Source organism: Lepidochelys olivacea (assembly GCF_965140295.1).
Source record: "Lepidochelys olivacea isolate rLepOli2 genome assembly, chromosome: 6".
Taxonomy (NCBI): domain Eukaryota; kingdom Metazoa; phylum Chordata; order Testudines; family Cheloniidae; genus Lepidochelys; species Lepidochelys olivacea.
This window is the reverse complement of record NC_140416.1, coordinates 91552834-91576522: the sequence shown is the minus strand read 5'-3', so window position 1 is coordinate 91576522 and position 23689 is coordinate 91552834. Positions and strand designations below refer to the sequence as shown.

The 23689-nt window shown below is 43.5% G+C and overlaps 1 protein-coding gene and 1 long non-coding RNA gene across 2 annotated transcripts in view; one reads left to right on the top strand and one right to left on the bottom strand.

The window, feature by feature from the left end:
• Positions 1 to 23689, top strand: part of LOC311521486 (stonin-2-like) — a 168414-nt gene that overhangs the window by 119399 nt on the left and 25326 nt on the right. The window contains exons 8-10 of the mRNA XM_084629815.1: positions 13771 to 13993; positions 20794 to 20895; positions 23315 to 23516. Coding sequence (XP_084485941.1) covers positions 13771 to 13993; positions 20794 to 20895; positions 23315 to 23516 — 527 coding nt within the window. The remainder of the gene's footprint in view (positions 1 to 13770; positions 13994 to 20793; positions 20896 to 23314; positions 23517 to 23689) is intronic.
• Positions 6564 to 9784, bottom strand: LOC311522419. The gene is made up of 2 exons (XR_014712119.1): positions 8165 to 9784; positions 6564 to 7145 (listed from the first exon to the last, which is right to left on the bottom strand). It is a non-coding gene; the product is annotated as an uncharacterized lncRNA (long non-coding RNA).

The window sequence follows — 23689 nt, the reverse complement described above, 5'->3', positions numbered from 1 at the left end:
CATGCGCAGCACAAGGCAACCATTGTCAGTGCATACCCTGGGTCTAGTACAAAATTGCTATTTAAAAATCACTCCCCTTATTTCACTGAAGTGCAAGACGGAATATAATCAGTATCCCTAGCTGTTCAATGAACCGGTTTGCCGTTCCAGCCATGGTGAGTATGGCCCAGGGACATGGGTGATGGGCCTTGTGCTGCAACTTGTGGGCAACCTGCATGAGAAGTACATGTGGGCAGGTAGACAATGCCCCCTCCCCTTAGCAACATGGATGGTTCACAGAGACTGGGGACCAGTGTTAAGCCTCCAAAAATGCGATCTGTGGCCGAGGCAACTCTGGGGTGGGGGGTGGGGGAGAGTTTGCGGCCACAAGAGAACACAGAACCCCCCTTCCCCTTCCCTTGACACTGCTGGTAACAGTCGCCCTGGGCTTTCAGATTCTTAGGTCAATGTCGTTCCCTGCCACTCAAACCACAAGCATGTTAGGGAAACCGTGGTTGAGGGACCCGGAAATCACCATGGGTGGGAGAATGACATGCTCTGTTGTTTGTGGTACAAGCACTTGTAATGAAAACTTCCACCATTTCCTCTAGGTGATCCTATGTGATATCAGCCTCTTGAGGGTAACGGAGGTGACAGGGGAGCAGATGCTGCAAGTGTCCGGGTACAGACCTGGCCCTCATGCTGCTATGCTGTGTACCTCAGTGATGCTTCCAGAATTAATACTAGACTGACGTGAGAAAGTGGCCTACCATGGTGGAAGAAATAACAAATCTTCTGCAAAAGATTGCAGAGTACCTTCAGAAAAGTTTCCTTGAGACCTCTATGGAGGATTCCTGGGCCATCCCAGTGCACATAAACAGTCTTGTCTGAGGGGCATCCTCTGTGTAGCTGGAGCGGCCACTGGGAATCAGATACCCACTGCACCTCACTTTTTCTTCATATTAAACATAAAATATATGAGCATGTAACTCCTACAGTTTGATTGGAACAGCATACTCATCAGAGGTGCCTTCCCCAGCAACACGCTTGACCACAATGCTAGTCGTGGCTCTCAGGGAGAATGGATCCCCCTCTCGCCTGTCTCCCATTCTCCTCCTCTTCCTTGTCTAAAATCTCCTCCTCATTGTTGCCTGAGGTGGCCCAGGACTCAGACTCCTGTGAGGTATCCACGATGCATGTGGGGGTAATGGTGGGGTCGCCGCCAAGAATCACTTGCAGCTCATTGTAGAAGCAGCATGTTTATGGTGGAGAACCAGAATAACTGTTTGCCTCCCTTGTCTTCTGGTATGTCTGCCAAAATTCTTTGATTTTCACATGGCACTGCTGTGTGGCCTGGGTGTAGCCCTTCTCCTCTATGCCCCGCGCAATCTTTTTATAGATGTCTATGTTTCTACAGCTGGATCGGAGCTGTGCTTGCATACTCTTCTCCCCAGAGACAGATAAGATTCACCACCTCCTGTGTACTCAAGGCTGGAGTATGTTTGTGGCACTGAGTCGCCATGATCATAGAATCATAGAATCATAGAATATCAGGGTTGGAAGGGACCCCAGAAGGTCATCTAGTCCAACCCCCTGCTCGAAGCAGGACCAATTCCCAGTTAAATCATCCCAGCCAGGGCTTTGTCAAGCCTGACCTTAAAAACCTCTAAGGAAGGAGATTCTACCACCTCCCTAGGTAACGCATTCCAGTGTTTCACCACCCTCTTAGTGAAAAAGTTTTTCCTAATATCCAATCTAAACCTCCCCCACTGCAACTTGAGACCATTACTCCTCGTCCTGTCATCTGCTACCATTGAGAACAGTCTAGAGCCATCCTCTTTGGAACCCCCTTTCAGGTAGTTGAAAGCAGCTATCAAATCCCCCCTCATTCTTCTCTTCTGCAGGCTAAACAATCCCAGCTCCCTCAGCCTCTCCTCATAAGTCATGTGTTCTAGACCCCTAATCATTTTTGTTGCCCTTCGCTGGACTCTCTCCAATTTATCCACATCCTTCTTGTAGTGTGGGGCCCAAAACTGGACACAGTACTCCAGATGAGGCCTCACCAATGTCGAATAGAGGGGAACGATCACGTCCCTCGATCTGCTCGCTATGCCCCTACTTATACATCCCAAAATGCCATTGGCCTTCTTGGCAACAAGGGCACACTGCTGGCTCATATCCAGCTTCTCGTCCACTGTCACCCCTAGGTCCTTTTCCGCAGAACTGCTGCCTAGCCATTCGGCCCCTAGTCTGTAGCGGTGCATTGGATTCTTCCATCCTAAGTGCAGGACCCTGCACTTATCCTTATCAGATTTCTTTTGATCTGATGATCAGTTGGGCTGGTGAGCTCTCCACACTGATCAAACAGGAAATGGGAATTGAAAAGTTCCCAGGGCTTTTACAGCAGAGGGGCTATTTCTTGTGTACCTGGCTGCTGTGCAGCGGAGTTGAAAACAATCATCAGAGTGCTCACAGTGGAGTATTGTGTGACACCTCCTGGAGGCCATTTCAGCTTCAGTCGACTTATACAACACTGCATCTATATTGCCTCTCTGTCAGCCCGTCAACATTGAATTAAGCGCTACACTTCTCGCAGAGGTGGAGTAACTAAGTCAACGTAACAGGTGAGTTAGGGCAGCGATACTGTAGATGCAAACATTATTAGATCAACATAAGGCAGCTTCCATCAAACTAAGTTTATAGTAGAACTGTCAAGTGATTGAAAAAATTAATTGTGATTAATCAGAGTTTTAATTGCACTGTTAAACAATAACAGAATACCAATTGAAATTTATTATAAATATTTTGGATGTTTTTCTACAATTTTCAAATATATTGATTTCAATTACAACACAGAATACAAAGTTTACAGTGCTTACTTGATATTATTTTTGATTAAAATATTTACACTGGAAAAAGATAAATAAAAAGTTGTATTTTTCAATCACAAGCACTGTAGTGCGATCTTTTTATCGTGAAAGTCAACTTACAACTTTTTTTTGTTATATAACTGCACTCAGAAACAAAACAATGTAAAAATTTTAGAGCCTACAAGTCTACTCCACCCTACTTCTTGTTCAGCCAAACACCAAAACAAACAAGTTTGTTTCCATTATGATTTATGGGAGATAATGCTGCCTGCTTCTTATTTACAATGTCACCTGAAAGACAGGCATTCGCCAGGCACTTTTGTAGCTGGCATTGCAAGGTATTTATGGGCCAGATATGCTAAACATGTTGGAGGTGATCACTCAAAATGAAGTGGGCAGTTGAGGGTTACATGCATTGCCCCGTCTGTTTAACAATCTGTCCCAATTTGTATTTAGCTCAGCTGCTCAGACACTGCTTCCTTTCTGAGACCTGAAGAAGAGCTCTGTGTAGCTCGAAAGCTTGTCCCTTACACCAATAGAAGTTGGTCCAATAAAAGATATTACCTCACCCACCTTGTTTCTTTCATATTCTGGGACCAACACAACTACAACAACACTGCAAACTACTGTTAGTTCATACATGTTGGCTAAAATGTGCTAGCATCACACTTTAAACCCTCATCAAGCCAAGGCCTAAACTGGAGTTCCCTGCATGTTCATCTTTACTCAGATGAGTAGGCCTGTTGATTTCAGTGGGACTGAATGAGTAAGGGTGTCAGAATGGGGCCCTGAAATCCTTACTCCATTTTTACTCAGGCAAAATAGGAGTCACTGGGAATTTTGCTGAAGTATAGACTGTCAAAGTCTGTCAAACTCTGAGTATAACTTTAGGATTTTCCCCTATCTGAACAAGAATCAATTGATCCACCACTCAGATGTAGACACCACCTGTCATTATGCAAACTAAAATGCAAGAAGGACCTGCTTTTTAGGCCAGTGACCATCTTTTCATTGTGTACATGTACAGTGGCTAACACAATGGATCCTCTAGGGGTTACCGTAATACAAATAAACAATCATTCTAATTATTGTATGTGATTTCTGGATAGTGGTGGGGAGAATTCTAAAATTCTGATGGTGAAGAGCCTGCCTGTGAATGTGTGTCCTACTCCATCAGCAGCAACTCCATGACAGCACATTCCTTCGATACTGCCCAGCCTTTGTGCTGTTTAAGTGACAGAAGATTTGTCAAACACTCAGCCTCCAACTGTTCTGAATCATCACTGTTCAACTGATGATGGGGTTATGGCAACAGACAAAACGTCATTGGCTGTGATCCATGAACCCCAGCAATGAGAAACCCAGGTAATAAAATAACTGCATTTAAAAAGCAGTTAAGACTCTCACCACACACAAGACCCTGCATCAGTCGATCTGAGAAAGGATTTTGAGCTGAACAGCATGCTGATAAATGGCCTTCACTGATTACTCCAGGATGTTTCAGCCAGCAGCTACTTTATTCAGCTGTCCAAATGAGCAATCAATATGTTAGCTATTCTTAATGCATCTAACAGTGGTTTCCAGAGTTAAGGGAATATATCATGTTCCTCAAAACATCACACAGACTTCATTGGGTAACTTCACTATATGGTGGAAAGATGATGCTCTCTAAACATTGTAATCTGATCCTGTGGTTTGGTATTGGTTTCTCTTAGTTTATATAAACCCTCTGGATTTATTGTCCATTCTTCACTTTTGCAGGATGGCAAATGAGAGTAAAAGCGCTGAAAATAAAGCTTTTTTTAAAAAGGGAAATTAAAATTGAAGATAATTTAAGAGGGAGACTCTGACTTATGCCATGTTTACACTCCAAAATTATGTCAACCTAAAAAATGTCGACATACAGCCACCAGTTATTGTACTGCTTGTGTGCGGGCACACTACACTTCTTGTGTCGGCGGTGCGCATCCTCACCAGGAGCGCTTGTATCGATGCAAAATGCAGTGCACCATGGGTAACTATCCCACTGTGCAACTCACCACCATCTAGCACAGGGTGCTGTGGGAAGTTTACACAATGCCTTCTGGGGCTGGAATGAGTCATGCAGGGGTGACTGGGAGCATGAGTTCAACTTCCCACAATGCAGTGTTCTCCACCCCATAATTTCATCTGCATCCCATAATATTTGATGCCTCTTTTCAAAATCCCCACAAACCTGTGTGTCCTTCCTTGCTGTCCATCATTGCTGACAGAAGCATGGAGCCTGCACAGCTCTGCACTATTGTCATGAGCATTTCAAGCACAGGGCATCTGATCCTGCAGTGTTGCAGAGCTGCAAGAGGAGCCATAGGGAACATGACAATTTCTTGGAGGGTTGATTGCTGTGAGCCACAGAAAGAAACAATTCAAGGTTGTTGGCAGCATTCATGGAGCAGCTGTAGACAGTGGAGTGCCAGTTCTGGGCCCAAGAGACAAGCACCGACTGGTGGGATTGCAGTGTGATGCAGGTTTGGGATAACAAGCAGTGGCTGCAGAACTTTCAAATGCACAAGGCCATATTCCTGGATCTGTATGCCAAACTCCCTCAACCCTCCAGCATAGGGTCACCAAAATGAGAGCCACACTGACAGCTGAAAAGTGAGTGGCGATTGCACTGTAGAAACTTGCAATGCCAGATTGTTACCGGACAGTTGAGAATCAATTTGGAGTCGGGAAATCCACTGCAGGGGAGGCTGTCATGGAAGTGTGCTAGGCCATTAATTGACTGCTGCCATGCAGGATTGTGACTCTGGGCAATGTGCAGGGCATAGTGGATGGTTTTTCAGCAATGGGGTTCCCAAACTACATGGGGTGCTAGATGGTACACATATCCCTATTTTACCACCAGACCATTTTGCCACAGAGTATATCAACAGAAAGGGCTACTTTTCCATGGTAATACAAGTGCTGGTGGACCACCACGGATACATTACTGACATCAGTGTGGACTGGTCAGGGGAGGTGTATGACGTGCACATCTTTAAGAACCCAGGAATGTTCAGAAATCTGCAAGCAGGGACTTTCTTTCCTGACCAGCAGGGACTTTCTTTCCCCCCAGCATACCCCTAGCTCCCATGGCTCATGAAGCTGTACACCGGCAACCTCGACAGCACCAAGGAAAAATTCAACTACCAGCTCAGCAGGTGCAGCATGACAGTTGAATGTGCCTTTGGCATTATTTACTCACAAGATTAGACTTCACTGAGAAAAATATCCCAATGGTTATATCTGCCTGCTGTGTTCTGCATAATATCTGTGATGCAAAGGGGGGAAAGTTTTGCTGGGATGCAGGGCAGAGGTGGAGCAGCTGTCAGCCAGACACAAGGTTTATTCAAAGAGCTCAATGTGGAGCTATACAGCTCAGGGAGGCTTTGAAAGAACATTTTAATAGTGAGCCAGAGTAGTGTGTGGTGCTGTAGTGTGCTCTAACAAGCCTTGCTCTTTTGCAGCCCAGTATGAATCTTGCAGTGAGTGCTACGTGTAGGAATATAACACTGACAATGCACCTGTTAATACTGTCTGAGATTGATGTTATGTGTTCTGTGATAAAATAAAGTAACAGGAAATTGGTTGATGTCAGCCCTGCTCAGCACCAGTCAGCATATGTTGTGAATTAATAAAGATGACTTATGTTCCAAAAAATAGAATTGTATTCTGTAACATGAGCCAGGAAAATAAAACAACTATTTAGCACTTTATAAATCATAAAAAATTAAGGGACCAGAAATTATGAAGGGGAAAGAACAGTCATTTCCATTTCAGATACACATACACCAACCATGTCTTTCACAGGTCAGTGAATGTGCACTTGTGATTGTCTTTAATGTTCCTCGGGGTGGAGTGGTAGGGTAGTGCAGCAGCTCTTAATGGCATATGGACGCTGAGGGGAGGTGTAGGGAGGTCCGGACATTGAGTTGTCTATGGGCTGCAGAGGGAGGCCAGCACAGGACGCTTGAGCGCAGGTCTACCAGAGTCTGCAGCATCTCTGTTTGCTGCCTGAGAAGCCCCATTATGTCCTGGTGCATCTCCCTCTTCTTTTCCAGCTTGGATTCCTGGCCTTCCTTCTCTCCACTCTTGCCTTCTGCATGCTGTCTGCAAGGGTCATCCTCCAGGCCCTGGTGTCATTCTCTGATGCAACACTGGCTTGCAGCATCTCCTAGAACATGTCATCCCAAGTCCTCTTCTTTCTCCTCCTTATCTGCCTCAGATGTTCCATGGGTGTGGAGGGGGAGACCCTCAAGGCCACAATGGCATCAGCTGCAGATACAACACAGAAAAGTGCCATTGTCGATGTTTTCACTACAGAAATTGAAACGTAGGATACTGAACTCACTCCCCTTGATCCCAGAAAGTTATAAGTGCTACATTCTCACTTCCCCTTGGAATTGATATAGTATGGTGCTAGAGTTGCCAGGCATCCCGGTTTTCAACCGGAATGCCTGGTCGAAAAGGGACTGTGGCAGTTCTGGTCAGCACCACTGACTGGGCCGCTAAAAGTCCGGTCAGCAGCACAGCAGCAGAGCTAAGGTAGGCTCCCTGCCTACCGTGGCTCCATTCGGCTCCCAGAAGCAGCAGCATGTCCGAGGAATTATGGCCAATGGAAGTTGCGGGGGCGGCGCCTATGGATGGGGACAGCACACAGAGCTGCCTGGCCACACCTTTGCCTAGGAGACACCCAGAGGGACATGCTGCTACTTCTGGGAGCTGCCTGAGGTAAGTACCCCAACCTCCTGCCCATCCTTGAGCCCCCTCCTGCACCCAACTCCCTCCTGGAGGCCACACCCACTCCTGCACTCCGAACCCCTCAGCCCAACCCTGGAGCCTGCACCCCCAGCCGAGAGTCCCCTCCTGCACCCAAACCCCTCATCCCTGGCCCCACCCCAGAGCTTGCACCCCCAGCCACAGCCCTCATCCCCTCCCGCACTCCAACCCCCTGCCTCAGCCTGGTGAAAATGCGCAAGTGGGGGTGGAGGAGAGTGAGCAATGGAGGGAGGGGGGAATGGAGTGAGCAGGGGGCCCTCAGAGAAGGGGTGGGGCAGGGCAAGGGTGTTTGGTTTTCTGCTGTTAGAAAGTTGGTAACTCTACCTTGGCAGTGCCAGTCACAGCACCAACCATGCTGAGTATAGTCCTCAGGTGTGGGGGTGGGAAAATGAGGGTGGAGGAATAATTCAGACCTGGTCTACAGTGGGGGGGGATCGATCTAAGATACGCAACTTCAGCTACGAGAATAGTGTAGCTGAAGTCGACATATCTTAGATCGACTTAGAATCACTTACTTTGCATCCTCGCGGCGCAGAATCAATGGCCGCTCCCCCGTCGACTCCACTTCTGCCTCTCGCTGTGATGTAGTTTCGGAGTCGACAGGAGAGCAATCAGGGATCGATTTATCACGTCTACTCTAGACATGATAAATCGATCCCCAATAGCTCGATCACTACTTGCCGATCCAGCGGGTAGTGTAGACAAGGCCTCAGAGGCATGAGTATATGCGTATAGAGCAGTAGAGCTGAATACTGACACCGTTTTCCACAGGCAGTGCTGATTTTAGCTGATATCTTACTCCTGAAGGTAACAAAGCCAGAGAGAGCACAGCTGCTGCTGGCATCCCGATGCTGCCTGGGCCCGTATGCTGCTAGTCTGTGTACTGCAGTGGTCCCTGCTGAAGTAATCGCTAAATGGCACAGGAAAGTGTCTTACCATAGAGGAAGAAATAAGGCAGCCCTCCCCAGTAACCTTTGGCAGAGGATTGCAGAGTACCTCCATGAAAGCTTAACTGAGATCTTTTTGGAGGATTCACAGGACATCCCGGTGCACATAAACAAACTGGTCCGCATTGCCCCCCTTCTCTGCCCCCTCCCCACCACCTAACTCTAGAGGGGAATGAAAAGCAGATAGCAATTCAACCTCTCTTCGTTGTTTCACTACTTCTTCTAGCACAAGTAAAAAAGAGTAAATCAACAGATGTGTCCTGCTACTTTGGGCGTTCCATCCCTGTAATTTACAGTGAAGCCAAAAACACATCCTGGCTTGCTGTGCAGCTGTATCACCAGTAGCCTGTTCCCCATGCTCCTCATCCACCTATGGCTGGATCGGAACTGTGTATGTACAGCCTCTTCTCGCCACAGACCCAAGAGACCCAACCAACACCTCCTGTGCACTCCAGGCAGGAGCACGTCTGCAAGTGTAGGTGGCATGGTCAGCTGGGCAGTTGCATACAACAATGGAGAATTGCTAGGTATGCTTGCCAAGTTGAGCATCAAAGAAAAGGAATTTCAAAAATTCACAAGGCTTTAAAGGGGAGAGGCCTCTGGTCAGTGGAGTTCACAATGATGATCAGAGTGGTCACTGTGGGGCATTGTGGGACAGCTTCTGGAGGCCAGTAACAGTCGATGAAAGTAATACGGTGTCTACGCTGACACTGTGTAAACCTAAGTACATTGCCTTTGACTCCAGGCCTCTTGGGGGAGTGGTGTTGAAAAAAATCACAGTTTATAAGTACATACAACTAAAAACACAAAAAGATTAGGACTTCAATCTGAGCCACACTAATTTGCCTCCACATTCCATTGACTAATTAGTAGTGATGGGCCCAAACAAATTCTAGTCACCTCCAGCTGAACATACCGGCTAGCTCCTGTCTCCATAATGGGTCAAACTAAGACCCTGGATCAGACCACCTGAATTTTGGAAAATTTGGTTCTCATCAGATAATGATTAATTTCACACACAATTATAGCGTGCTCTGCTACAGTTAAGATTAAGAAAACGTTTGTTTAAAGGATGTTTCTTCTACATACATCTGCACTTTGCAGCTTGGGCCTAACTCTATCATATGAATATGACAAAGTTGTTAATACAGACTATCTCTATAATATTAATATGATAGAGTTGTTAATACAGAGTAAATATTAATATAAAGTATGGGCAATTTACTGATAGAATCTTACCTTTTTCATTTCCGAACTTTTTTGTGTTTAATTTTGCCATGTTAATCTTACTTTAACAAAGAAACAAGATTGACAGTTCATAATAAAACATACTTTAATATCACTTTTAATCTACTTATCCCAAGTTATAAATGCTGATTAAGAATTACAGTTTCTTCTCCTCTGTATTATACTCTTTCTACAGATGGAAAAACGCAGGCTTGGAGCTATTTTGTGACTTAATCAAGACAAAGATCCCAGTGTAGATTAGCAGCCAGAAACCACTGTGCATTAGACACATATAGTTGTATATATTGAGAGGCACTATAATCTCCTTGTGGATAGGTACTGGCCTGGATTTCAGGTGGGCCAGTTCTGTTCCTAGCTCTACTGACCTCTTGTGTAACCTTGGGCAAGTCAAATCACCTCTCTGTGCTTGTTTCCCCTCCCTCCCGTTTTGTGTCTTGTCTATTATAGCAGGGAACTTGCCACTGCTGTAGTTATAATTAATTAAGTTAAAGACAAGCTCTAAAATATGCATGGTTATTCAAATTGCCTTGAAATTTTGTGTGCCTCATGGAGGTGAGGGTTACTGATCCAGATTTGGGATCACTTAACCAAGGGGTCCCCAAGATGTAGCCCACTAACATAACTAAAGTGGTGCAATCACGCCAGGCATCATGAGGTTATCGGGGCCCAGTTAGAATATGATTTCAATTTAGAACCCATGAGGACAGAGAGACAACAGGAATGGGGGTGCCATCCCCTGTCTGGAGATGTAAGGGAACTGCACCCCTGGTTGGTGCAGTGTGTAGGACCCAAGCATCCCGGTGCCTGTATACCCACTGCCTTGAAATCTAACAGGAGTGTATACACAGATTATCCCCAGTAGATAGAACCCAGGGGTCTGGCAATCAGGACAGGGGATGGGCTGTTTGTGCTGGTGGTACAAAGGGCTGCTAGCCATGGAGGGCTCTCGGATCTAGCCACACACACGTATCCCCCTTCATGCCACTGCCAGTCCAGCAGAAGATGAGCTGTGTTGCACCACAGCAGACGGGGCTGCCAGGAGAAGTGTGCTGGCCCCCCAGGGCAGAGGGGGCTGGGCTGAGGGGCCCCTGTAGCTGGGGCAACCCTGGGCCCCAGTTGTGAGTAGCCAGCAAGGGTGTGTGGAGAAGGCACGGGGAGATCATAGTGCTGGGGAATGCATGGGAACATGGTAGAGTAGAGACAGGAAACACAGCCCCCCTAGAGACAGAGTTTAAGGCAAAAGCTTTGGCTGCTTTGTATGGAGTGGAGGAGCAGGGGGAACTGGGAGGGATTGAGGGAGAGGGAGTTTGGGGTGGAGAGGATGGAGCAGAAGTGGGTAGAGCCGGGGGGAGGGATCAGAGATGTTGAGGGTGGGAGAAGTGGGTTGGAGCACCCTTGGGGGATTTAGATCAGAGATGGGAGGATGGGGGAGTGGGGGGAGTTGGAACAGAGCTGGAGGGAACTGAGAGGAGGTCTAGGGGACGGCTTGTGGGGGCTTAAAACAGGGCTAAAAGAGTGGATCAGGAAAGGGGGGCAGGAGAGGTACTAGATTGGAGCTGGGGGACTCAAAGAGGCTGGACGGGTGTTAGGGAGACCTGAGGGGGCTGGATCAGAACTGGAGGAGAATGAGGGGGGCTGTGGGGATCTGGGGAAGCCCTGTCCTGGGTGGGGAGCTCAGAACAGGCATACGGAGAGCCATGTGTCAAGAACACACTGCTGAGATGGGGATGAAGAGTTGGGAGTGGTCATGCTTGATGTATATCCCATGCTCTCAAGCTTTCAGGAATGGGGATGGGACACCCATTGATATGAAGGGAGAAGTTCACACATCTCAGAGCTATTGTTTCAAGGTGTATTCATCTCCATGGAATGTTCTGATTCAGCAGAGACCATCACATTCAGATGAATGGGCCACTTCACATCTCTGAGCTTCCTATGTTTTCAGGATCATCCTGTGCTGGGGATCCGTATGCAATAAAGCAGTGGATAATTAATTATTAATTTCATACACAGATATAGCAGAGCACCAGCTCTGCTACAGTTAAGATTGAGAAAACTTTTGTTATGTTTCTTCTACATACTCTTTTAATTAATTCTTCATTTTAATTTGCATGCATGCCTGGATTGTCTTGAAATGTGCTGTGACTCTGCGAGGGGGTGGGGTGGGAAGGAGGCTGGAGTTAGTGGTCTACATTTGGGATAATTTGAGCAAGAGCTTACTGAGATATAGCCCCATCCCGTCCCCCAAAGAAAAACAGATGGTGACAGGTTCTACCAACAATATTTGTGCATACCTGACTTCTAAAGTTTTAATGGGCCGGGAAGGGGAGGGTGAGACGGAAATTGTGGCAGGAAGAGAGGGGCTATATGTGGTGGTGGATGGTGGGAAGAGAGACACCAGTCTTCTCTCAGGTGCTCAGTTACTGTAATCAATATGACAGGTTTCAGAGTAACAGCCGTGTTAGTCTGTATTCGCAAAAAGAAAAGGAGTACTTGTGGCACCTTAGAGACTAACCAATTTATTTGAGCATGAGCTTTCGTGAGCTACAGCTCACTTCATCGGATGCATACCGTGGAAACTGCAGAAGACATTATATACACACAGAGACCATGAAACAATACCTCCTCCCACCCCACTGTCCTGCTGGTAATAGCTTATCTAAAGTGATCAGCAGGACAGTGGGGTGGGAGGAGGTATTGTTTCATGGTCTCTGTGTGTATATAATGTCTTCTGCAGTTTCCACGGTATGCATCCGATGAAGTGAGCTGTAGCTCACGAAAGCTCATGCTCAAATAAATTGGTTAGTCGCTAAGGTGCCACAAGTACTCCTTTTCTTTTTGTAATCAATATGTAATAAAACTGTCAAGTTCTTGGGATACAGACCACGTCTAAGATTTCTTTCACTAGTCCTGTTAGCAACTACATGCTCCAAACATTTCAAGACATGATCATTATCCCCATTCCAGGATAATATTATTTTTTATTTGTACAACTGTAGCACTGAAGAGAACTAGTCCTGGCCCAGGACCCCACTGTACAAACAAAGAGCAAAAAAGAGCAAAAAGTCCCTGGCCCAAGGAGCTCACAAACTAAATATAAGACATGAGACAAGACATATGTTTATATCCCTTTATTGTTATCCTCTACAGAGTAACAATAAATAGCCTTGTTAACTTCTTTTTAAATCTCGTTTTGCTCATAGCTTCAATAACATGTTCCGGAAGTTACATCTGTGGGTTAATTATGCCTTGTGTAAAAATGTATTTCCTCTTATCAGGTTTTTTTTTAATTTACCCCCACTCATTCTCATATAAAGAACAGGAGTACTTGTGGCACCTTAGAAACTAACCAATTTATTTGAGCATGAGCTTAATTCTCATATGTTGTTCCTATGCACCGTGGAGACAGATGTCTCAGACAAGCTAGATCCATAGATCAGCTGCTGCCTGCTGGCAGATTCTAATAGATACTGTCATGTGAGAGACGATGCTAACGATATTCAGTGTCACAGTCACAGTCAAGTCAACAGGACAGCCCCGGTTCTCTAGTGTGTTGGACTGTGTATACCTCTCGAGCTCTGCCCCGGACAACGGCAGGCCGACTCGCTGTGCGTGTCCGGAGGTCGTGGGGGGCCGGGGCTGTCCCGGATTCACCGGTAGTTCCATCTTGACCGGGCAGAGGCACTAAGAGGGCAGGAGAACCTTCCCTTCCGCCTCGGTAGGTCTGAGCGCGGGAGCATATTACGTGACCCCTCCGCCACTTCCGCCTCAGTAGGTGTCATGGCGGCGGAGCAAGCCTCACACGTGACCTCGGGCGGGCGGAGCTCTGTCCCACACGCTCTCGCGCGCAGCCTCGCTTCTCCCCCGCCCGCGTCCCCCTCTCGCCCTGGCCGCTCGCGCAGCTGCTCGGCTCTTGCTATATAAAGGGGCGAAGCGGGCAGAGCGGGCGGCTGGTGGCGGCGGCTGCAGCCCGAGGGTCGGCGAACGAGGCCGGGCCAGGCCGCGGGGCTCCCCGTGTGCCGGGGCGGGACGCGCGGGGCTCGGGGGGGACGCGCCGGGCAGGTTTATTGTTTTAGGGGCGACTCCGCCGTGGTGGGGGTGTCCCGGGGGGCTCGGGACATGGCGAGCTCGGCTAACACAAACCCCGTGGTAAGGACCGGGCCGGGGGGAAAGGGGGGCCCTGGGCGGCGACACAGGCGGGGCTCAAAGCCCCCCGCCATCCCTGGCTGGGAACGGTCGGCCTGGCCGGGGCAGCGCCCCCAGCCAGGCGCCAACTTCTGCTGACGCTCCGGTGGAGGCGAGCGCAGCCCCGAGCCGGCGGGGAGAGGCGCCGGGACCCGCCGGAGTGGGACGGGGGCTGGGGGCGGCGGCGTAGAGCCGAGCGGCGGGCAGGCAGCGTCTCTGCCAGCGAGGAGCCCCGAGGCGGGCCGAGCCTGGGGCGGGGGGAGCCGGGTAGCTCCGCCATCAGGCTGGGGGGATGGCTGGGGAGGGGGCGAGCCTCCTCGGGGGAGGCGAGGGGAGATGCTGCTGTAGAAGCTAGGCGCTGCCTCCCGCGTCGGGGTGCGGGGCGAGGTGGCGGGTTGGTGGCATGTGTGGAACCCAGCCTGGCACTGCTGGAGCCATTTTATGTAGCGTTATAAGAAAGAGGCGATGGTTGAAAAGCACTTGTCCCAGCCCTGCAGACTCGGCTGACGGAGGAGAAACCCCCCTCCAGCCTCTCCCAGTGGCAAGGAAATAATTAAAAAACAACTCACCCCTTCCTCCCCCTTGTGCTTTCTGCACTCTCAGGTGGCTTGTTTTACTTGTATTCACATAGGTGTGCAATAAGCAGTCACATAAATCTGTGTAGCCACCAAGCCCCACCGATCACTTCTTTCCCTTCCCCTCTGAAAAGAATAAACCATCCACAAGCCTACCCCCAAAAAGCTGCTGACAAACCCCGAGTCCGGGCGGTTACGGTGCAGGCTTGGCCCCCTTGTTTGTGTCTCTGTGAGATCCATCATGGCTTCCCCTGCCTTTCTGTCTCCCTGCTCCTTGTGTTCCTCCTCCCTGTGGCTGCCCTGTTTATATAGAGCCATTGCCGCTCTCTAATATAGACTCTGCCAGGATGGGAAGGTGCTTTCCAGCCCCACGTCACCGCCTCTCCATTTAAACACCACATCAGCCTTTAAATAGGGAGAGAGCTGCTGGGAGGTGCATGCACCAGAGGCAGAGACTGAAAGAGAGACAGACACGGTCTCTTTGTCACTCAGTCCCTGCTTTTTCTGCTTAGCTGTTAGCTAGAGTCCCCTCTGCACTAGTCTGCTGCTCTTAAACCCAATTACTGGAGTTGTGGGATTTGTAAACTAGCAGTTGCTTATTTCTGTTAGGTTATTTAGGGGGATGTTCCCCTCATAGATTTAATAATCTGCTGAATTAAATAGCTTTCTTTCCTTTTTTGTGTGTGTTGCTTAGGGAAAGACAACCAGTCCCCCAACCCCATTTTGAAAGTATTCTGGAGTCCTTAGCTATTGAATGTCATGCAGCAAATATCTAGTATATACATATGTCTGTCCTATTAAGTGCCTTTTTTGCTGGGGTAAAGTGGTAGTTGAACTAAAATAGTTCTTATCCAGTATTGTATAGAGAGAAGGTGGGATACCTATTTTATGATACTTTGCAAAAGTTTATTTAAGGGTGGACAGACTACAGCTGTGAAGCTATACATATTTAAAATGTTTAATTTTTGGCAATAGATTGTAGGCTGGACTTCTGTAGCACTAAAATATCTGTTCTAGGTGATAAAGCTGATGGCTATACACACATGTTATTACCCTCCAGGAAGGGCTAGAATTTTTTAAAAGTTTTTCATAATTTTTGTGGAAGTAATATCAACACCAGTATTATAGGCAAATTTAAAAAAATTCATTGCTTCAAATGTTAAGTGCCAGGTAGCCCTTTATATTATAACAGAACCAGTCTTATATAAGCGTAAAGTGATTTCTGTTGCCTTCGTATTTTCTTTTTATTTTGGTTTCAGTCACTTAAGTTAGTCACTAATTCTGGACATTGCAGTTTATTGTGTGTCCCGTAAGCTGCATGCAGTGTCTGCATATGAGGATCTGAATATAAATGTCAGCAGACCCTTCAAAAAGCACAGGCTGTCCTCTGATAGTTTTAGTTTTTTTTATTTTGTTACTATATAACTGAAGTAGGCCTTTTTGTATGTGTGGTGTTTCATCTCACTATATAATAAATAGGAAGCAGTATAGGAAAAATGGTATTTATTCTGAAGCATCTCTAAACTGCTTTGCAAGCCTCACTAAACTTGAATTCTCCGTTGTACAAAGATAGTTAGCTGCACCTGTCTACTAAAACAATACAGCTTTTGAAAGTTGTTAGAAAACAACCGTGTCTGGAAAGTTCAGTTTGTAGCAATAAAAGATTAATCAAATAAAACCTTAAAATGTATCTGATTGAGGTGCAGGCTAAAAAGGGGTAAAGGGCAAGTTCTCTGTTGGATTTTATTTTTTATTTAAGACTTGACCACTAAAGAGAGTTTAGACCCTGATGCAGTTAACTTTGTGGAGTTCAGGTCTGAGTCTGGTAATGGAGCCAGATATTTTAACCTTATCTAGCATACTAATATGAACAGAAATATTCTCAAAGAACATGACCAGTTTATAGCTTTAATATGTCAGTTTGGGGGCCTAAACTATTACTGTACAATAGTTTTTAATGTTTCACTGTGATTAAATCACCACTAACAGTTTTCTTTCTGCTAAAGAGAAAATACAACATTTTGGCTTACATAAACAAGCAAGGATTTGATAGTAGATTGTTATAGCTAATTTGTAATAAAAGGAATCCAACAACTTAAAACTTGGTCATTAAAGACAAACAAACTTAAATGTAGTTTCAAGTACTGTTTCTCTCCATGCACCACCTGCCAGTTCCTGTGGTTTTACAATTACATTTTACTATTTATTTTAAAAGATGTTATTTCTCTCTCCCGTTCTTAAGTAAAAGAGCCACACAGATAGGGGATATGAATTCACGAACTTCTTTTCGTATAGGAGAAATTGTGAAAGCAGCTATACGCAACATGCAGTCAAATGCACAAAGTATACAAACAAACTTGTAATTTTCTAGTTACAGGAATCTTAGTTGTTGCAAAAATAAGTGCTAAAGAAATTTTAGGTGTAATAAAGAGCATCCCTTTTAAAGTAAAAAAGTAATTTAAGAAATTTAAGGTCAAATGACTTGTAGCATTTAAAACAATTTGGTGGTATTTGTTCTTTGGATTCTAAAATGTAGCATGTGCATCCATAGCTTTCTTTTCAAATCAATTTCTGTCCCAAAGTGTGGGGGTAGAAGGGGGTTAAAATTTCTCTTACAATCAATTAGTTCCATTCCCAGCAGAGGGAGCACTAGTTTGTAAATCTTCATATAAAGTTGTGGTTATATCATCAGTTCTCATACCCAAATAAGTAAATGAGAAAATCTGAGTGGTGTTTAGTTTTTCTTAATCTGTATGTGGCAGTTAAGACTGAGCTTGTTAAACACTTGTTTATCATTCTTGTGTTTTGGGTCTGCATTCACCTATAAATGTCTGAGATTCATTATAATACAATAGTATGTTAGAAGGGAGGTACTTTCATCAATACAAAGTGGGTGAAAGCATTCTAATTTTAATTGCCAACTTGTAAGTTTCTGTTGCAAGCCATGTTTCTTTGTCTGGATTTCTCAAACTTTGTCAAGTAGTGGGACTTGCATATATATATCTAAATCATTAGTTACCCCTGTAAAAATAATGAATAATACTGTGGCAGCTGGCTGTTCCAGCAAATTACTATGGTAGAGTAGTCAGATCATTGATTTGGAGGTAAAGATACATTTTTGTGAGCTTTATAATCCATCTCTTCCTTTTTATACATACGAGTCAATTTACATAATTTAGGTCCTCTCTTGAGAATGTGTGCATCTTTATTGTTGGCATTATGCCTAACATGTATAGTCAAAGAAAAGGATGTGCATGAGAGAAGTTCTTTACAACCTGCAATCACATTTGGGACCTGAACTGGAAAGAGCAACTGAAAGGAAACAGATTTCTGTTCAAGTGTTATGTTTCCATTATCTTTCTAACTGAGCATGAAAATTCAAAAAAGTTAGAAAGGGTTCTGGATGAGTAAAATTCTGTCCAGGTCTGTTCAGTACTACTATATCCAGGATTGACTTCTGAGTGAGCAAGCAGTTTTTGGAAGGAATTTTCAGATGTAATTAAAATCTGGGAATTAAAATCATGTGTACGTACACAAATGAAAATTAAGAACTCTATAAACATTTTAATTGCTAAGAGTAACTTGTTAATTTTCATACACAATGCTGATTTGAAATTAAGTTCATATTCTATGCTTCTCTGTACAGGTCAGAAGTTGAGGCTGTTGTGGATATCCTGGTCTTTAGGTTTAAAGTATTGAAGGGAACGCTTTGTGGTGTTCCTGAATGCCCCAGTATGGACAGCTCTTAAAACAGTTACTGCTGCTCTAGAGGGAATTACATTCTTCTGAGCTGGACAGTTAACAGGGTATATGCAGTGGTACTGGCACAATTTTTATTGTGGGGGTGCTGAAGGCAGAACCCATATATTTGAGTTGTTTTTACTACTTCAGGGCGGGGGTGCGGCGGCACCACCAGCACACCTAGTTCCAGTACTTATGGGTATATGTAGTGGGGACACCCCGATGAGTCCAGAGCAGTTTTTTGAATTGTTAGTGCAATGTTGAAAAATTCATGTGTCAAGGGCATGACAAAATATACAGGGGAAAACCTAAGATAACTCTTCAAAAACTATTATTTATGGTAAAGGAAGAAAATACATATTAAAACATTCCCAAGTAGGGATTGGGCTGTGAAGTTGCTGGCTATATCTGAGCATTGATGTTTTAACACATAACATTACAAAGGTTATATTTATAAAACTTCTTCAGACTTGTTAGGAGACTAAGCTGCGGGAGAAGGAGAAAATGCTGTTTAGGGCTTTCTTCTTGTCATCACCAAAGCTAATCATTTAAAGTACTCTGTTGATAGGATCAGCTATTCATTTTGTCCACTCTGAACAAGATATTTATGCCCCAGTTCTGCAACTAGTTACGTATGTTTTAACTTCAAGTGTGTCGTTAGTCCCATTGACTTAAGTGAGATTATTCATGTGCTTAAAGTTATATATGTGCATAACTGTTTGCTGGAGTGTGCCAATGTCATCTTCCAAAAAGTGACACCTCTAATATACTTAGTAATGATGTGCAGAATTGATCAAGTAGCACATCTGCACAGCTGAGATTGTCATAAGGTGAGTCCAGTTAGCTTATTGCAGAAAATGTATCTCTAATTTTTTATTATTAAATGGGATGTTTTGCTTTCCATCTGTTATGAACTAAGTCTCAAAGTAAACACAAGATCCCATTAACAGTGCTTGACATTTTTACTTGTTTTAAATTGCACACTGCTTAGAACTAAAGTACTAATGCTGTACAGTTACCTAAATTTTCAAGGTCTGTTTCAAACATTCATGTGCATAAATACATTTAACTAATATGTTAGCCTTCAGCAAAGTATAAGTACACAAGGCTCTTCAACCTTTAAAAAAAAAAAAAAAAGTAGAGAAGATGACTTTAGAAGATGCTTTGGTACATATGGCATGTATCAGAGATGGAATACTGAGCTTTAAACTCATTTGCTATAAACTGGGTCTCCCAGGGCAATACAAGACAAGCTTATCCCAGTATTTCAGATCAAAACAGAGATAGGAGTAACAGAATGGTGGATTGTCATTTCTCCGCTGCTTGGTTTATAGCAATATATTTTAATATTGAAAAATGATAAATAGATGGCAAAAATATCTTTGAAATTGAAGATAGAATTAGGTGTTGATAGAATGACACTGGTGCAGCATCTTAAGAAATTAGGTGAAGAATCTTTCTCTGCAACTTCTCCCATATCCACTTAATTTTGACTTGCACCATTCCTGTCTCCGTTACTAGACATCAGCAAAGCAAAAACTGTTTATGTGGAAGTTTTGTGATATGGACAGGGAGGGATTTACTAGATCACTTATGTCACTTGAGACTGAATATAATCTGAAACTAGATCTCCATAGGTGAATTATGCATTTGTTGTAAAGAAACATGCTGTAAAACTTCAGTACAGCTTTTCCTAGTTTTTTCCCTGCATATATTAAGTGACCAAACATAGTATATCTTTTTAAATTTTTCTTTGTATTTGATCTTTGTTATGAATTAAAAGTATTGGAGTCTGTTTTTCAAAACACTTTTCCCCTTTGGTTTTTAAAGAACAGTAAATGCAGTAGAAGTTCTTTTGTACATACTATATCGTCTTCTAGCCTTCAGCTTGCACAAGGAGGCTTTTGTGCGTGTGTTTGAACATTGATCACTTAAAAGAAATCCTAGCTGACCGTTATTAATCAAAACTATGTAGTAGTGTTGGATATCTTGATGGGGATCCTCTCAAGTAGCTAATATAACCTGTTTACAGTACTGTGCTGAGCAAATATTGCAAATAAGTGTCTAAACCATAAATATATCTTTAAAAAATTAGGAGACGTTAGCACTCATAAAGGTGCCGGTTTGGAGCCTGATGTACTCATTCTGTAAATGAAAAGAGGCCAATGCACTTAGTGGTAGTGTAGACTTCGTCCCATTGACTTGGCAGTGTGGTTCAGCCTTGAATTGGCAGTAACACCTTTGAGGATAAGAGACAGTAGTTCATCTCTTTGCTCTGTCCATCTTATGGCTTTTCTAGTAAGACTGGCTTCAAGGGTTGTTATGGTATCTGGCCTTTTGAAAGCATTCCTTCAGAGGAGTTTTTTAAAAAAATCTGTTTAGTTGCGTTAATACTAGACTATTAAGTCTCTTACGGTACAAGCAACCCTTACTAATAACTTTTTAAAGCCTAAACTGTACAGGTCCGTAATCGAAGATGTCATCAATGATGTCCGAGAAGTTTTTTTGGATGAAGGAGTAGATGAACAAGTCCTTCTGGAACTCAAAACAGTAAGTTGTAGTTGGACTCAGAGTATTTACAGCTCCATAACATACTAACCAGCCTATGACGTAGTGCTTACTGCTCCATATAGTAAAAAATTAGTGAATTTTCATTGTCTAAGCAAAGCACTCATCCCCTTGATATAGGAGTTGAGATGCTGCTATGCATGGTATAATCTTCCTCCGTACATCTTATATGTACAGCAAATTTGCTCTTTTCTCCACCTTCCTACATTATGCACTTTGCTGTATTCGTTGCACGTCAACTTATATATCAAGTTTACAATAGGGATCATGTTTCAGTGTGGGCTTTGTGGGTATTTTAAGTATCTAAGTTGTTTAAAAAGGTAAGGTCATGTGTTTGTTGTCCTCTAGCCAAGAGGTAAAGTTTTCCGTGATGGTTCAGTTAGGGATCAGGTGAATTGATTTAAATCTGAATTATTGAAATTGCAGATTTTAATCATGATTTAAATCCGCAAATGGGAATGAGTTAAATAATAAATTTTAATCTTGCTTTGCATTTAATCTTTTTGGTTCTTTTCCTAAAGAAAAGTTGATTCTTAATGGTTGGTAACCATTAAAGCATGTTGATTTGTAACTAAATTCTTTAAGCTAAATTTGGTGCTTCTTTTTGCTAACCAGGAGAATACACTGTATCTATGCACATGTATTTACACAGTTATATATAGCTAATCTTACATTTATTCAGATTCTTAGTTTTTTCATATTTTATTATGTTAGAAAATGTGTGAATGATGCATTTGTAAAATACTAGACGATTAATTTTTATTTGTGATTTATGTCAAGCTATATTTGGATGAAAATTCAAATTAAATTAAAAATGCATAAACCCAGCATTTTAACATGTTGTTTATTGGTTAAATAAAACTACCTTAAATGTGTTGAATACATAAGAAAAAAAGTTTATTAAAACACTTTGCATTTAAAAATAACTGCTTTATTAAACAAAGGAAATATTATCTGTAGTTAGTGATTTTAATTAATTGCTTCTGGTTACCATGTCTTTCAAGAGTTTAGAGCTCGTTGATCTCATCCACTTATATTGAATTTTTATTCATAGATTGGCAGAGGAACACAGGCTTTCCTGCTTTTTTAATTCCCATTTTGTTAACTTTGAATGAACTAGTCATTGAACAGAACTAGTCAAATAAACGGAAATGAAGAAGATAGCCTTTTCTGCAGGTGCAGAGAGAATATCATTGTGAAAAGTTGGTTTAACACATAACATACTCTGGTTCCAGTTGCTTAGCCAGTGACTTCCACAAGTTCTGGGATTTGACTTTTCTAAAAAACTTGGCAAGAAACGTAATGCTTGAATTTTTTAATTTAATTTAAATTATTTTAATAAATTATAATAAGTTTAAGCCTAATAAGTGGTCCTAACTTCAAATTTAATATTAAATAGGTTTATTTAAAAATAAATCTGTAATGAATTTAAATACAAAAATCCAAATATTTGTAACTATCTTTTTTTAATTCATCCTGAATAGGGGATGCTTTTCTTGTGGAAGTAATACCCACAAGAAAATAGAGTGCTCCACTTTTCCAAATCTAATGACTTTTGCTTTGCAAAAATATCCCATTTTCTGATATGGCATGTGATAAATTGCATTGTACACATCTGAGAAGGAGAATTCTGAGGGACCATCACTTCACCAGAATGCAAACTGTGTCCCGTGAACCAAAATTGTGACATGGGTTTGCTACCAGAATAAAGGATATTTTGTCTGATGCTTTTCTTGATGCCTTCTCAAATACTTTCCTGAACAAGACAAGTCCTGAGACATCAAAACAGAGAAAAGGACAGTAAAAATGGAGGAAACAGTGAAAAGCAGGGGATGGTAGAACAAGAGGCCTGAGAGACAAAGCTTTTAGATACTATGGGGATATAAATAATTAAATTGCTATATAAAACCACAATCCTCTGCACTAATGGGAGCTTCTGGTGAAGATAATGAATCTTCCTTGAGACTCTTTTTATCTGTAGAAATTCTAGAAAGAAAAATGTTGAGAGAGCTGTGGTGAAGACTACATGCTTCTGGTGAGAGGAAACTAAAATGGAGGTAGAGGGGGTGGGAACTGAAAGATAGGAGCTACCATTTTATCTCTGCCTCCCTGCTTCCGATATGTGGAGTTATAAGGATGATCTTTTACCTGTGGGAGAAGAAAGGAATGTCCATGAAAGTTAAATTTAGAATTCCCTTAGAGTATTTTTTTCTTCTGTTGCTGTGTGGTGCCTTAGGAGAGGGGCATATACCCAACCTACATATGCCCAAAGATTTTGTGACAAAGTAGAATGTACAGGATAAATAAGGACCAAGTTGAATTGCATTATTTGTAATAATTCCAATCCTACAACATTAAAATGACACCTGGAGATACCACCTTTTCTTTCTCTCAAACGCAGCTGTGGGAGAACAAGCTGATGCAGTCCAAGGCTGTAGATGGGTTTCATTCAGAAGAACAGCAACTTTTGTTGCAGGTTCAGCAGCAGCAACAGCAGCAGCAGCAGCATCACCACCACCACCATCATCATCATTCACAACCACAGCAGACTGTGCAGCAGCAATCCCAGACACAACAAGTCCTTATTCCTGCATCCCAGCAAGGTTAGACTGATTCTCTAACGTGACTACATGAAACTCTCTATGGTTTCAGCAGTTTTCGGTTAAAAAAGTAAATTCAGGAGAATTTGAGTCTTTCAAATTTAAGGTGCCCTGGTTGGTAGATCAAACTTTGGGTCTATTAACTTCTCTTTTATATATTATTTGTCTAGTCCCAC